At 36.5% G+C, this 15,856-nt stretch overlaps 2 protein-coding genes across 3 annotated transcripts in view; one reads left to right on the top strand and one right to left on the bottom strand.

Moving 5' to 3' along the window:
• LOC131801359 (rap guanine nucleotide exchange factor 4-like) overlaps positions 1-15,856 on the top strand; it is a 304,101-nt gene that overhangs the window by 75,370 nt on the left and 212,875 nt on the right. The gene's annotated exons all lie outside the window — the stretch shown is intronic.
• LOC101887865 (cytochrome P450 6g1) lies at positions 860-2,581 on the bottom strand. Its single transcript, XM_005190444.4, has 2 exons — positions 1,224-2,581; positions 860-1,165 (listed from the first exon to the last, which is right to left on the bottom strand). Exons 1-2 carry the CDS (start codon positions 2,577-2,579, stop codon positions 887-889), a joined length of 1,635 nt encoding a protein of 544 aa, XP_005190501.2. The 5' UTR covers positions 2,580-2,581; the 3' UTR covers positions 860-886.

Below are 15,856 nucleotides of genomic sequence, written 5' to 3'. Positions count from 1 at the left end.
CACATTCTTAAAGCGTGTCCAGTAGCTAAAATTGCGATGATATAAAAGATCAGAATCGAGCAAATTATAACGAAGAATGTTAAGAATGTCGTGACCAACATTGACCGTCTTCACTTCAGACATTTTGGCAAGTCATTGCTTGGGAGAACTTTTGTGAATAGCATATGAGCGTTATCAGTGAATTAATTTTGAAGAACACTACCATCAAGTGGGCATGACATATGGTAATAGTGTGTGTTTTCATTTATTAAATTATAGAAGATAATCAAAATTAAATTAGATGGGCCAATGCTAGACAATAGTTCTGTTCCAACGCGGGTAACTTTTACCATTTTATGAGCTAACCTTTTTTTAAGGTCCAAAAAGAAGAAAAAAAAACACACCAAAAATAGATTCTCTCTTCGAGAAATTTTGACAACTGGGGATCTTGAGTTTTAACGTCTTCTCACAGAAGGTCTTCTCATAGAGTATGAGAACGTCTGCTCACAAAGTATGAGAAAGTCTGCTCATAGAAGACCTGAAGGTCTTCTCAGTGTTCTCATAGAAGACAAGAAGGTCGAGAAAGTGTTCTCATAGGAGACAAGAAGGTCTTCTCATAGAGCATGAGAAGATCTGCTCATAGAAGACCTGAAAGTGTTTTTATCTCTTTTCATAGAAGATCAGTCCAGAAGGTCTTCTCATAAAGGACCTAACCAGAATGTCTTCTCATAGAAGGACAGACCAAAAGTTCTTCTCATACAAGACCCGACCAAAAGGTCCTATCATAGGAAACCAGACCATAAGGTCTTATTATAGAAGACCTAACCGATTCTTATATTAATAGGTCTTCATATCCCAAACATTTATTCAACAAATATCCTTACTTAAACATGATTCACCATGAATTTTATTCATCCTTGACAATTTCCAAATGAATTCCACCTTTGACTTGCAAAGCATTCAACTTGGGATCAAATGTTGGTTCCAGCTCCGTGCGATCGCACACTCGAACGAAGTGGTCTTTCAAAATATAAAATAGACCCGCCTTCACTTGCATCATGGCCAAACGAGAGCCAATACAATTGTGCGGACCATTACCAAATGGTAAATAGACCATGGGATTTATCAGCGGCTTATTCTCTGGGGAAAAACGTTCCGGATCGAATTTCTTGGGATTTGACCAATACTGTACAAAATATAAAAAAAAATATTTAATATATCGACAATGCAAAGCTTTAGCTCACCTTGGTGTCATAATGCAGACCAAAGACGGGTATAAAAACCGGCATACCATCGGGTAGGTTAAAATCACAATAGGGTTGCAATGAATACGGCTCCTTTCCCCCTGCTGTGGCATGTTGTCTCTCCAGCACCGCCAATACCGGATACAATCTCAGGGTCTCATTAATCACCATCTCTAGGTAGGTTAATTTGTTCAGGGCCTCATAAGATATTTCGCCATTACCTTCCACAAAAGCTTCCTTGATCTCTTCCCTCAGTTTCTTTTGCACACTCGTGTCCTTGGCCAATTCCAATAGAGCATTGGACATTGTGGTCGATGAGGTATCAAATCCACCCACCATAAATATACCCGCCTGGGCAATGAGACATTCCATCAGTTGTTCAATATTCCGTTCACCCCTCTGCTCGGCTTCTTGCTTTAGCTTGACAAAGGTGTCAATGATGTCATTACGTTTCTCTCCACCAATGCATGCTTCTCGCTCCCTCACCGCTTGAGTTATGGCACTTCTGAGGAAATGCTCAGTTTCGGGATAGAGAATTTTTGCACCCATAATCCGCGTTAGTTGCGAGGCAAACAAGACAATAATGAAATCAAAAGATCTTCGCCATGTAAAATAATTTAGGAGACGCAGCTGTTTGTAGAAATCTTCTGCAGGATTTGCCAAAGAATTCGATTGGAAGCCAAACACAGTTGTGGCAATCACATCCGTTGTAAAACGGGCACACAGGTCTTTTACTTCCACCTGGAAAACACTCGGCTTGGAGTCTAAGAATTTTACCATATTTTCACCAACTTGTTGGATTAGAGGATACATGTTCTTCAGTTTGCCACTGGTAAAAGTGGGACTCAATTTGGTGCGCATTTCCTTCCACAGCGGATAGTCGGCAAACAGCATCATTTGTCCGCCCAACGGGTCATGGTGATAATCAATCTTTGCAAAACGATCATGAAAACGATCGAAATCCTTGATGAGCACCGATTTGATTATATCCGGATCACGAATTAGCAAACATGGCTTATAGAGGCCATAAACACCCACAACTGGAGCTGAGGTAAACTTTTCATCATCATAAATTGTTTTCAGATGGAAACCGAAATTAGTTTTGAATGTCAAAAAATCAATGACATTGCCACTGAAAATACGTCCCGGTACACTTGGCACATTCTTAAAGCGGGTCCAGTAGTTAAAATTACGATGATATAAAAAGCTCAGAATCGAGCAAATTATAACGAAGAATGTTAAGAATGCCGTGAGAAACATTGACGTCTTCACTTCAGACACAAAGAAAGAATGAATTTGAACTGTGATCAACCGGCTGGTTGTTTTCGATTTTTGTCGTTTATTTTGGCAAGTCATTGTTTGGGAGAACTTTTGGGGATTACATTTGGTTGTTATCAGTGATCAATGTTGTAGACGTAGAATACTGCCACCAAGTGGGCAAAATGTCAGTTTTCATTTATTGGATTATAGAAGATAATCAAAAGTAATTTAGAAGTGTCACGGCTAGATAATAGCCTTGTTCCATTTCATTTTACCATTTTGATTAATTGTATTAGATAACCCTTTTTTAATGTCCAAAATTAAGATAACAACAAAGAAGAGCTGAATGTTTCGTCAAAGAAGAGCTGAAGGTCTTCGTCAAAGAAGAGTTGAAGGGGTTCGCTCAATGTTTCGTCAAAGAAGAGCTGAAGTTCTTCGTCAAAGAAGAGTTGAAGGTCTTCGTCAAAGAAGAGTTGAAAGTCTTCGTCAAAAAAGAGCTGAAGTTCTTCGTCAAAGAAGAGTTGAAGGTCTTCGTCAAAGAAGAGTTGAAGATCTTCGTCAAAGTAGAGCTGAAGTTCTTCGTCAAAGAAGAACTATAGATCCTCGTGAAAGAAGAGCTGAATGTCTTTGTCAAAGAAGAGCTGAAGGTCTTCGTAATAGAAAAGAGCCGAAGGTCTTCGTCATAGGATAAAACTGAAGGTCTTCGTCATAGAAAAGAGCTGAAAATCTTCGTCATAGAAAAGCTGAAGGTCTTCTCACAGAAAACTGAAGGTCTTCTCACAGAATAACTAAAAAATCTCTCAGAGAAGAACTGAAGGTCTTCTTTCATAGAAGACGAGTAGGTCTTATTTCATAGAAGACGAGTGGGTCTTCTTTCATAGAAGACGAGTAGATCTTCTCATAGAAGTCGAGAATGTCTTCACACAGAAGACGAGTAGATCTTCCCACAGAAGACAATTAGTCCTCTCAGAGAAGAAGAGAAGGTCTTCTCGCAGAAGAAGAGAAGGTCTTCTCACAGGAGACGAGAAGGTGTTCTCATAAAAGACAAGATGGTCTTCTCACATAAGTCGAGAAGGTCTTCTCACTGAAGACTAGAATGTCTCCTCATAGAAGACGAGAAGGTCCTCTTAAAGAACACGAGAAGCTATTTTTTTGGTAGAAGACGAGATTTTTTCTCATAGAAGACGAGAAGGTCTTCTTTCATAGAAGATGAGAAGGTCTTCTCGTGTAAAACTTGAAAATCTTCTCATAGAAGACGAGAATGTCTTCTCATAGAAGACTAGAATGTCTTCTCATAAAAGACTAGAAGGTCTTTTTATAGAGGACGAGAAGGTTTTCTCCCATAAAAGACAGAAAGCTTTCTTTTATAGAAGACGAGAAGGTATTTTTTTAAAGACAAGCTAGCTGACGATATTCTTGAAAAAAAAAGAGCTAGGTGAGTGTCTTCTCATTATTCTTCCTTCTTCCTTAATTTTTGGGGAACTTCCGATTATTTGCCAACATATATGCAAGTTACTGTTACACTGTAATGAGTTACTCAGCTTATGTGGTTCTCAACTCTAGCTGGCAGAAGGCTAATGTTTTTGCTTCTATAGAAGATCTCTTCCATTTAAGAAGGACATATTAAAGTCATATACGTTCGTGAAGAGTTTTGTTAGTAAATCTACAAAAGATTAATAAAGAATTTCAAACATTCGAACAATTTATTTCAATGCGAAAATGTAACCAGCAAAGGAAGTCTTAAAGTCGGGCGGGCCGACTTTATGATACCACACACCACTTTGCTAATTTAGTGGAGCTCCGCATAACAATTAAACGTTTTAATGGGAGAACTCAACATACACGCTATAATTATAACCATAATTATAATTATATATAATTATAATTTAAAGTTCAAAGGACTATATATGCCGAAGCATTTGTATCTTATAAATTCGGACTTGTATAGCCCATTTGATGCACAATTCATTTGAAATCAGATAAAGATATATATGGGAGCTATATCCAAATCGGAACCGATCTCAATAAAATTTGGCAAAATTATTTCTGAGCTGTATTTGATATTTTTCCCTGTATATCGTTGTTACGGAGTGCATATTACGGCTGTGGGTAACAAATATAATAAATCGGATGAACAGTATATATGGGAGCTATAGCTATATCTGAACCGATCTTCATCAAATTTGACATATTAGCTTCTAGACTCAATTCGGTCGTATGTGCCAAATACCATCCCATTTGGACAAATCGGTCGAAGTTTTATATGGGAGTTATATCCAAATCTGAACCGATTTCGATAAAATTTGGCATACTTATTTTCAGGCCTAATTTGGCTGTATGTGCAAAATTTCATACTATTGGGACTGATATTACACATTTGGTGCACAATAAAAAGCAAATCGGACGAAGATATATATGGGAGCTATATCTAAATTTTGACCGATTATCTCCAATTTCAATAGGGTTCGTCCTTGGGCCGAACAAATGATTTGTGCAAAATTTCATCTGGATAGGGTAATAAATGCGAATTGTACTTTGTTTACAAAAATACATGGACAGACAGACGGACGGACATGCATAAATCGACTCAGAATGTGATTCTCTGCAGATCATCAAAAGGAACTATGAATATTATCAGATTGAACCTTATGCCTGTTACAAACAAATGCACAAAGACATAATACCCTGACAACCTTGTGGTGTAGGGTATAAAAAGCAGCAGTTCGGATGAGCTGAACTTTTAATACCCTTACCGCATATTCAAGTGTCTCGAAAGTTTTCAAAAAAAAAATCAGTCGAAAAATAAATGAAAAACTTTATATGGGGGCTATACGAAGACGAGGACCTGCATAAGTTGTAGTAGTAGTTACATAGGCTATACTACTGATCCTTAACTTCAAATACGAAATTTCAAACAATTCTGGTGAATAATGTTGGTAATATGATCAAAATACCGAAGTGAGGGAGATACCGTTATTCGTGGGATATACATATGTAAACGTAGACCATCATAGACCATTTTTATACCCTCCACCATACTATGGAGGGTATATTAATTTTGTCATTCCGTTTGTAACTACTCGAAATATTCATGTCAGACTCAATATATATTCTTTCTATCTGTCTGTCCGTCTGTCTGTCTGTTGTAATCACGCTATCTTTCGAACAAATTGAGAGAGAAGGCTAAAATTTTGCACACATGTATATTTTGCCAGTAGGCAGGTTAAGTTCGTAAATGGGCCATGTAGGTCCAAGTTATCATATAGCCCCCTTATAACGGTACCTCTCGATATTCGGCATTTTAATGATTTTAGCGACATTATTCACCGGAATTATTTCAAATTTGGTATTTGAAGTTCGTAATGGATACTAGAGCCTAAGACAGAAAATTATCTGTGCAGGTCCACGTCTTCATATAGTCCCCATATAACGGTACCCCCCGATATTCGGTATTTTGATGATTGTAGCGACATTGTTTACCGGAATCGTTTCAAATTTGGTATTTGAGTTCGTAATGGATACTTCATCCAAAGTCAAAAAATGAGCCATGTAGGTCCACGTCTTCATATAGCCCCCATTTAACGGTACCCCCCGATATTCGGAATTTTAATGATTTTAGCGACATTATTTACAGGGATTCTTTCAAATTTCGCATGTAAAGTTCGTAATGGATACTTCAGCCCATGCCAGAAAATTGTCTGTGCAGGACCACGTCTTCGTATAACCCCCATATAACGGTACCCCCTATATTCGGTGTTTTGATGATTTTAGCTACTTTATAAACAGATTTTTCTTCAAGTTTCGCATTTAAATATTGTAATAACTAATGACAAAAGTTGCCTATGCAGGTCCACGTCGTCGTATAGGCATTCGGTATTTTTAAGATTTTAACAGAATTTTTAACGGTCTTTTTTTTTGGAAATTGCCAAATTTGTACCAAATGGTGGAGGGTATTAAAAGTTCGGCCCGGCCGAACTTACAGCTTTTTTACTTGTTTCTTCATTGGTTGTAGTACTCATTGCGAGCCACAAATTTTAAACACGAAATTTGAAACAATTCCGGAGAACAATGGCGCTAAAATCGTATTTTGATGATGAGGTATAACGGGGTGTCGTTATATGGGGCTATACAATATCGTGGACCTATATAAACAATTCTCATCCAGGCAATAAAGTACCCACAAAGAACTCTTTATGAAAAATTTCAGACAATTCCATTGAAAAATGTAGAAGTCGAGGTCTTCTCCCCGAATATCGGGGAGTACCGTTATATGGGGGCTAAACGATATCGTGGGCTGATCTTCGAACTTTACCTGTCTGCAGACAAAATACTGATCTGTGGAAAATTTGAGCTCCCTATCTTAATTCGTTTTGACTTTACCGTGATTACAACAGACGGAAATACGGACGGACAGGGCTAAACCGTCTAAGAATTTTACGCTGATCAAGAATACATATACTTAATACACCCTCCATACTATGATTGGTGGAGAATATAAAAATGTTTTTTTTTCTTTTCTTTAAAATACCTAGAGTAGAATGAATAATTTACATTAACCCACAAAGCCCACCACCCTAATGTTCATCGAATCCACACACCGTCTGACATCAAAATATGTCACATAGAACACATTGTATCCAAGAAAAGCAAAGCAAATCATTTAAATATGTTTAAGTATTTCCGTTTTACTTGCTAGACAACAATACAAATACCCCCATGCCCCACATGAGATTGAGAAGATAGGTAGCTACTCTTTGTTTTTTTAGAATTTCTTGGCTCTCTTTCTATCTCTGTGGGAGAACTTTTCTCCCAACAAGAAAAACTCACGAGCGGAGCAGGCAAACTGATTGATCTTGGGTTTTCACTCTCTGTTTACCTTTTTGTTTATGCGGTGTGGTGCGTTGTGCTGTTCTGTGCTGCTCCACAAATAATCTCTGAATTTGACACCACGCTTGTTGTCTAGTTAGATGGCTGTCTGTCTGTCTGCCCGTCTACCTATCTGTGTATCTGGTTCGCCTTTTCCTTCCATGTGCATGCATGCCTACACACTAAATGAGATACTTTTGTATCTTTGTTTTTTTTTCTTCTTCTTCTCATTGCTGTTATTAGTTTTTGAATATCTTTTGTTGTCTTCCTTCTTTGGATTGTTGTTAGTGTTGTTGGCGTTGTTTTATTTCGGGTCTTTCTTGTTGCTGATTTCGTGCATTCTGATCGTTTAATACCAACTCAACGCTGTAACTTAACACAACGGTGCGGCTGGCTGTTGGTCGATCGGTCGTTCGTCTTTTGCTCGTCGGAATCGGTCTGAATTTTACGTAAATTGTTTTTTTAACGAAGAACGAAGACTTCGTGTGCGGTTTGAAGAAGATCATCGTTGCGATCGTGCGTTTGAATCGGTTTTACGTTGAATCGCGTTACGTGTTACATTAAAAGTCGTTATGTGGTTTCTGGAGTGATTATTATTGTTGTTAGTGTTTTTGTTGTTGTTGTTTTATAGCAACAATACCTTCTCATATTGTGGTAATGCAATTTGTTTGTCTTCGTTGTTTTAAGATGGTCGTCACCACGATCTGACTTTCAAATGTGTGCGTGGGTATTCCTTTGGCCCGTTCGTTCATTTCTGGCTCAAGATGCGTGCCTATTTCTTTTTCGTCTTTTTTTTGCGATTAGTATAAACAAAGTTTATCGTGGAACCAGATGAAAGCTGAACCGGTGGTGTCGTTCAATGTAAATGGGTTGTAAAGTGCCGGTCTATGACAATAATAAAAATTTTACACATCATGGTAGAAGAGGAAAAGAGTGTGAGCGAAAGAGAGTAAAAACCTCATAGAGAAAGGAGCTGCTGGCGTGTGGGTTTTCTGGTCTTTTAACAGGAACCAACAGCAGCAACCATCGAAGCCAACGTTCAACCAACTTTTCAAATGCGCGGGCGTTATGCGTTTAATTTACGTCTCGCGTGTCACTTATTATGTCGTCGTCGTCGTCGCCGTAGTCCAACTTAACTAAGAAAATTTATCACAAAAACAAAAAATGACAACAAAAAAGTGTCGAATGGATAATTTTCTTCAGTGAATATTTTTTTTTTTTTGTTAAACCAGAAATCAGAGAAAAAATTAAATAAATCATTTTTTAATGATTTTAAATAACCGGTACAACATCAACAACAAATAATTAGTGCAAATGCCATGATGTGGGCAAACAAAACTAATTGATTTTCAAAAAAAGCATGTTTGTGGTGATTATAAATTAATTGCTGGTTAAATAAATAAATGCGATAATGTTTTGTTTGAAATCAATTGGAAGTGAAATCTAATTACAGGGTCACTGTTTTTTGTAAAAGCAATCAGAGTGGAAATATTTACTTAGAATTTATTTTAATTAAATCAAAAATCAACAGCACAAAAAAGCCTTTAAAGAATATAAAGTTGCAAAGGGTCGAAGTTTTTATACCCTGACATATTTTCAAAATCTATAGGTTAGATATACGAAAAAATTAGGGAAAAAAACACAAAAATACCAAAAATCAAGTTGTATCATTTATGATGTCTATAATGGGCCTTCATATCTTATTTTCAATACCATACAATATCAATTTGGAAAAAAAAAATCGGAAAAATTTGGACAAATATATGAAAAATACCTAACTTCAGAAAAAAACTATAATATAGTATCAGTCGGTTTTGCCGATAGATTTATACTCCCAGCCTTGAGTAATGATTATTAAAACTTTATGCAGGAGGTTTCGAAGCAGTTGGCCAATATTGACCAATTCGTATCTGACATAAGACTGATAAAATATTACAACGCGCCAGATTTAAAATATATCGACTACTTTCTATACATTATAGGGTGAGATAAAAAAAAAATAAACTGCAATAAAGTCAAACGCCATAATTTTTATTCATTTTTTTTTTAATTTTATTGAATGAAAGCAAAAAATGTCGGAAATAGCATCAAATTTTAGAATAAGTTTAGATTTGTTCGAATTGGTCAGCTTTGGCACAAATTATGGCCTCCAAAAGGCCAATGACACCGGTACACGCTGCCCGAATATTGCTCTGCGGTATTTTGGCCCTTTCTCGCTTTCGCTTTGCTTTCCAAAATACTCCAGACACAATAGTTCCACGGATTGGTATCCGAAGATTTGGGTGGCCATTGTGCGCTGGAAATGAAGCGAGGAACCTCATTTTGTATCCATTCTTGGGTGGCACGTGCTAAGTGCGTTGGTGCTGAGTCTTGTTGGAATGCGGCCAAAATGTTTGCGTGTCCAAGGCTTTAATACACACCCCAGAATATTTTCGCGATAATATTCGGCATTTATTCTGATGCCACGGGCGATTAATACGATCGGAGAGCGACCCTCGGCTGTTATGGCGGCCCACACCACACCATCACCATGGCCGGCGTTTGAGTTCTGGTGGCCAACCGAAAGTGCCCATTTTCAAACTGCTGGACAACGAATGTTTTCTCATCGGAGAAAACCAAATTCGGCAGTTCACCACTTTCGGCCAAGCGAAGCAACTCTTTAGCTCTTTTGAGTGCATTTTCTTTCAGTTGCAGTGTAAGTTCTTGCACTTTTTGGAATTTCAATGGCTTTACAACGAGCTCATTTTTCAATATTTGCCGAATGGAATATTGCGAAATGTTCTGCTCACGACCCATTTTTCGGCCACTGCAACAGATGTCGACTGAGTGGATTAGAAATAACAGCAGTCTGAAATTGGTTGCAGTTTTGTTCATCTCACCCTGTATATGAGATATATAGATGAGGTACCAGAAGGGGTTGCCAGATATATATCAGAGAACCGGCTGATTAATTCGGATTTTATGAACGTTTTGGTTATTCATCTTCATAACAGATTTTGTGTTGATGAAAATATTGAGATTTGCTAAGTCTGAATGGAATCGGTTTTAATTTCGCGTTTAACGAGCTTCATGGATATTCAAAAATTTTAATCCTTCTGAGGGAGGTACCAGAAGGAGTGAACCGATATATTCCATCTTCACACCAGACCTTGGGATAATGAAAATATTGTGATATATGTAATTTAGAGACAATCGGACTCTTATGTCACATTTTTTAAGAGTTATAATTATTCAAAACACACCTAGATCAACTCCAAATATCCTGAAACGAATTTGGTTTTCGAGTTTTGCCTTGTTAAGGCGAAGATCATATGTTTTATGATTTATGTGTTTGTTTTCTCTTTCGAGACGAGCTTAATGATCTGAAATTTGCAGTGAAAAGGAAAGCCAGATAGACACTATCACACACTCACCACTATGCGACGCGTTTCGCCGTTGGTTAAGCGGCTCATCAGGCATATTTGGTGTGGATGATGGCTTACAAGGGCCGTTCTCTGGAAAGTAGTATATATTTCGAACTTATTGCAAATTAGCATATGCGAATTATACACTAGAAACTTTCCAGGTTCGACTCAAGTTCTATTGGCAGATCTTTTTCACTGCAAAGTTTTGTTTGTTATGGCGTTTGACTTTGTTACAGTTTTTTTATCTCACCCTGTATGAGTGCTAAACTGAAACGTGCATGACCCATATTTGGTTCAAATGATTTCACAGGTATCCCAAAGGCCTGAATCAAATTTATTTGTTCTTTATTAAATTTTTGGAATAATAGAGCGGAGGTCATTTGTGTATGGTTAAGGCTATATATTTAATGGACCCTTAACAAAAATCCTTTCGGGAATTTTCATCACCTCCACTTGGAATTTGCCGCATCCCCTCTCGACCATGATGCGAAAATAGTCGCACAGATCAATCGATCTAAATCGGGAAAAATCGATTGCCTGCTAGCTCAACAACACTACTTACATAACAAGAACCCCAAATCTTAAAAACTATAGAATAACAGATTTGACTAAATTTTAAATTTTCCTATGGTGTAGCGTATGAGAATCTCGTAACATAACTCTGTTATTGTATACATACAGATTGCTAATTATGAGTAATCGATTTTGCAACAACAAACAGAAATACCATTTCATATTTCCAAATAATCAATTTAATTATCTCTTGAAACAGTGGTAATTGATTTCTGAAAAAAAAAACATACCTGTAAATGATAAGTGCAATTATCAAAAGGAAGAATAGTAACGACATTCGATTTGCTCATATAAGTAATTTCCAAATCATTTCAAAATATTTACAACATCAACAAAATAATGAATGTTGCCGATGATGGTGGTGGTGGTGGTGGTGTTAATGTTTCTGCAGCTGCCTGCCGATAACGGTGCGGTGCATTCATTCATCTGATAAATTGATGGACATTAAATCGAAAGGAAAACCGCAACAAATGTTTGGGTAAATTTTGGTTGCATGAAAAAGAGTGTGCGAAAAAAAGAACTTACAAAATAAACCGGAAGTAAATATTTACCCAGATGTGTAAATAGCAAAAGAGAGGGCGATATAATAAATACATGCCTATTATATGTCAGTGATATACGTTGTTCTACAGCAACATGCGACATACATGCAAATAAAGAGAATTATCAAAACACACAAATTCAAATTAATTGGAAAAGTTTACCACATAAACAACAATCATCAACATCGCTACACACGGATGATGACTGATGCAAATTCCAGTGAAATTCGTAATTTGTAAAGTGTGTGTGTATGTGTGTGTGTGTCTATTAGTGTGTCCAAATCGGTAAATAATAATAAATGTGTAAATAAATTTAAATTACCTTTATTCACATTTGAAACACCACCACACATTGGCTTTCTAATATTTACATTGAGTGCGCGCCGCCTCTCTGACCGACCGTCCTTCTGCATCATCGAGAGACCAACCGACAAAAAAAATCAATGAAAAACGATTAAAATATCACTTTGACTTTCCACAGTTGGTTTATTTTCAATTAAAGGTATGTAAATAATATTTAAAAAAAAATATGTGGTATTAAAATGTTTTCGATGTTTTCAATGGAATCAATTAAAATAGAGAATTAACAAGTAAAAAAAAACATTAAGTTCGGCCGGGCCAAACTTTTAATGCCCTCCACCTTAGGGTAAAGGAAACATTAGAAGAAATGTGGCAAAAACCATTAAAATGCCGAATATCGGGAGGTACCGTTATATGGGGGCTATACCAAATCGTGGACCTACACATGCAATGTTTCGCTAACGGAGCTAGAACCCATTATGACCTACAAATACCAATTTTCAAACAAGTACGTGAAAAAATGTGGCAAAAATCATCAAATAACCGAATATCGGGAGGAACCGTTATATGGGGGCTACATCAAAAAGTGGACCTATAATTACAATGACTCGCCACACGAACTAGGACCCATTATGATCTACAACTACCAATTTTCAGAGAAATTCGTGAAAAAATGTGTCAAAAATCATTAAGATACCGAATATTGGAAGGTACCGTTATATGGGGACTATACCAAAACGTGGACCTATGCATACAATGTTTCGCCACACGAAGTAGGACCCATTATGACCCACAAATACTAATTTTTAGACAAATCCGTGAAAAAAGTAGCAAAAAAATTAAAATACCGAATATCGGGAGGAGGGGGCTCTACCAAAGCGTGGATCTATACATACAATATTCCGTCACCGGACCTAGAACCTATTATGACCTAGAAATACTAATTCTTGGACAAATCCTTAGAAAAATGTGACTAAAATAATCAAAATACCGAATATCGGGAGGTACCTTTTATGCGGACTATACCAAAACGTGGACCCATACATGAAATGTTTTGCCACACGCACAGGACCCATTATGACCTACAAGTACCAATTTTCAGACAAATTCGTGAAAAAGTGTGGCATAAATCATCAAAATACCGAATATCGGGAAGTGCCGTTACATGGGGACTATACCAGAACGTGGACCGATATATCTCATTTTCAATACCAACCATCGTAAACACAATACAAATTGCTCTGCTAAATTTTGGCGCTCTACGTCAAATAATGTGGGCTGTAGCGTGATTTCAACAGACAGACGGACAGACATCGTTAAATCGACTTAGAATTTTATGCTGATTATGAATATAAATACTATATGGGGTCTATGACGAATATTTAAGGATGTTACAAACGGAATGACAAAGTTAATATACCCTCCTTTCCAAGGTGGAGGGTATAAGAATGAGGGAAAACTAAGTTAAAATGCCGACAGATGTAGACCCTCAGCCAATGTTCGATTATTTAAAAATATTTTGATTTCTGTTATGATAATACAAATTGTTGACTCTCTATGGAGTAGGTTCTGAAGGAATGGTCTAATAATGTCCATTTCATATCGGAACTAAATATATGATATAAATATTGTGGACTAGGTTTATACCATTCAACTACATCCTTCGCAAATATATATCATATTCAGAACATATCTTGTGTTAGCAAAAGAAGTTTAGTAAGTGTAAAATTTGAAGAAAGTTGCATGCTTATTTCGCTTTCTTTGAAAGTTTTGTTTTTTGTTTTAAATCTTGAGCCCTATATGGGGGAGGTACCAGAAGAAATAATCCCATCTTTACCATCCTTACAACAGATCTTGTGTTGATGAAAATATTGAGACGACTAAACTTTGAAGAGAAGGGGATGTTAATTTCACATTTTATGAGCTTCGTGGGTTTTCAAAACGTTGACCCTTTGTGGAGGAGGTACCAGAACGAATGGCTTAATATATCCCATCTACACAGGCGCTTCGCGGATTTTCAAAATTTTTACCCTTTATGGGGGAGGGATCAGAAGGAATAGGCCGATCTCTACCATCTTTTAAAAAGGTATTTTGCTTTTGGAAGTATTAAGATGTACAAAGTTTGAATAGAATCGGATGTGAATTTCGCATTTTATGAGCTTCGTGAATTTTCAAAATGTTGACAATTTGTGGGCGAGGTATCAGAAAGTGTTGCCCGATATTGCTCATCACGGAAGTCAATATAAGTTTGAATACCCTCCACCATTTGAAACTAATTTGAAAATTCTCAAAAACAATAAAATCTGATAAAATTCTTTTAAAATGTTAAAAGTACCGAATGTAGCTATTATATTAATGTCTATACGACGACGTGGAATTGCATAGGTATCTTTTGTCATAAGCTATTACAACCGGGAGGTACTGTCTTAAGCTGTAGTATCCATTACGAACTTCACATACCAAATGTAAAACATTTCCGGTTAATAATAATATCGCTAAAATCATCAAAATACCGAATATCGGTAGGTACAGTTATATGGAGGCTATACGAAGACGTGGACCTGCGCAGACAATTTTCTGTCATAGGCTGTAGCATCCATTACGACCATCAAATACCAAATTTTAAAAAAATCTGATGAATATTGTCGCTAAAATCATCAAAATACCGAATATCGGGAGGTACCGTTACATGAGCGCTATACGAAGACGTGGACCTGCGCAGACAATTTTCTGTCATAGATTGTAGCATCCATTGCGAACATCAGATACCAAATTTGAAAAAAATTCCGATGAATATTGTCGCTAAAATAATCAAAATACCGAATATCGGGAGGTACCTTTATATGGGGGCTAAACCAAAATGTGGTCCTACATGGCCATGACCATTGTATGGAGGGTATAAAATAAATACGAGCCTCCGAAAAATACCATTCTAAATACAATTTTCAAATTTATACATATTTTTTTAAATAATCAAAAACGTGAAAAACTAATTTGAAATTGAGTTTTCCTCTGGCATTAACATTCGTATATTTATAGAGAAACATTCATTTGAACAATATATATTTTTATAAGCTTGGTTTACAATAATTTCGCACACCTAACAAAAGCATTGAACAAATTTAATATTTCTATAGGCCCAAATATAAAGCAATCATTTCTAGCCCTCTCCAGTATTCAAACGAAATTTGTTTCCCATACTTCTCGCCGATATCGATAATATAATTAACATTTAATGAAATTACCTGAAAGCTGATATTAATCATTCAACAGAATAATGTGACCATAATCACCTAAGAAGAGAAAAAAAAAAACTGAAAAATGAAAACAAACAAACACCACCTCAAAAAAAGAAAAAAATAACTGAGGCAACGACATTCCATTCAACTTTCAAAGATGAACAAAATATGAAACTGGTTTCGAATATAAAAATTAACTAATTATTAATGAAAATTATTGCTAATTTGAAATTTGGCAACGATCCACACCCCTTCCCCAATCAACTCATTTGCGATTGATAGCCTTCCTCATTATTTATCTATCAAAAAATCGAAAGAAACCAATCATGTAAATCTTTGCAGCTAGTATCGTAAACCATTTAATTTATTGGCTACCTCATTAATGCCGGACAAAGAAAAAATCAAATTCAAAATTATTGTTTAATTAATATGCCCAAAAAGACTTCCGA

Source organism: Musca domestica, unplaced genomic scaffold (assembly GCF_030504385.1).
Source record: "Musca domestica strain aabys unplaced genomic scaffold, Musca_domestica.polishedcontigs.V.1.1 16, whole genome shotgun sequence".
Taxonomy (NCBI): domain Eukaryota; kingdom Metazoa; phylum Arthropoda; class Insecta; order Diptera; family Muscidae; genus Musca; species Musca domestica.
This window is presented reverse-complemented; position numbering and strand designations above follow the sequence as displayed.

What these genes read in the sequence shown, in the direction of transcription:
- LOC101887865 (XM_005190444.4), bottom strand. Translation starts at nt 2,579, where the DNA reads ATGACTTGCCAAAATAAACGACAAAAATCGAAAACAACCAGCCGGTTG. An exon ending in GTCTGCATTATGACACCAAG is followed by an intron (nt 1,166 to 1,223) that starts GTGAGCTAAAGC and finishes TATTTTGTACAG; the next exon opens with TATTGGTCAAATCCCAAGAA.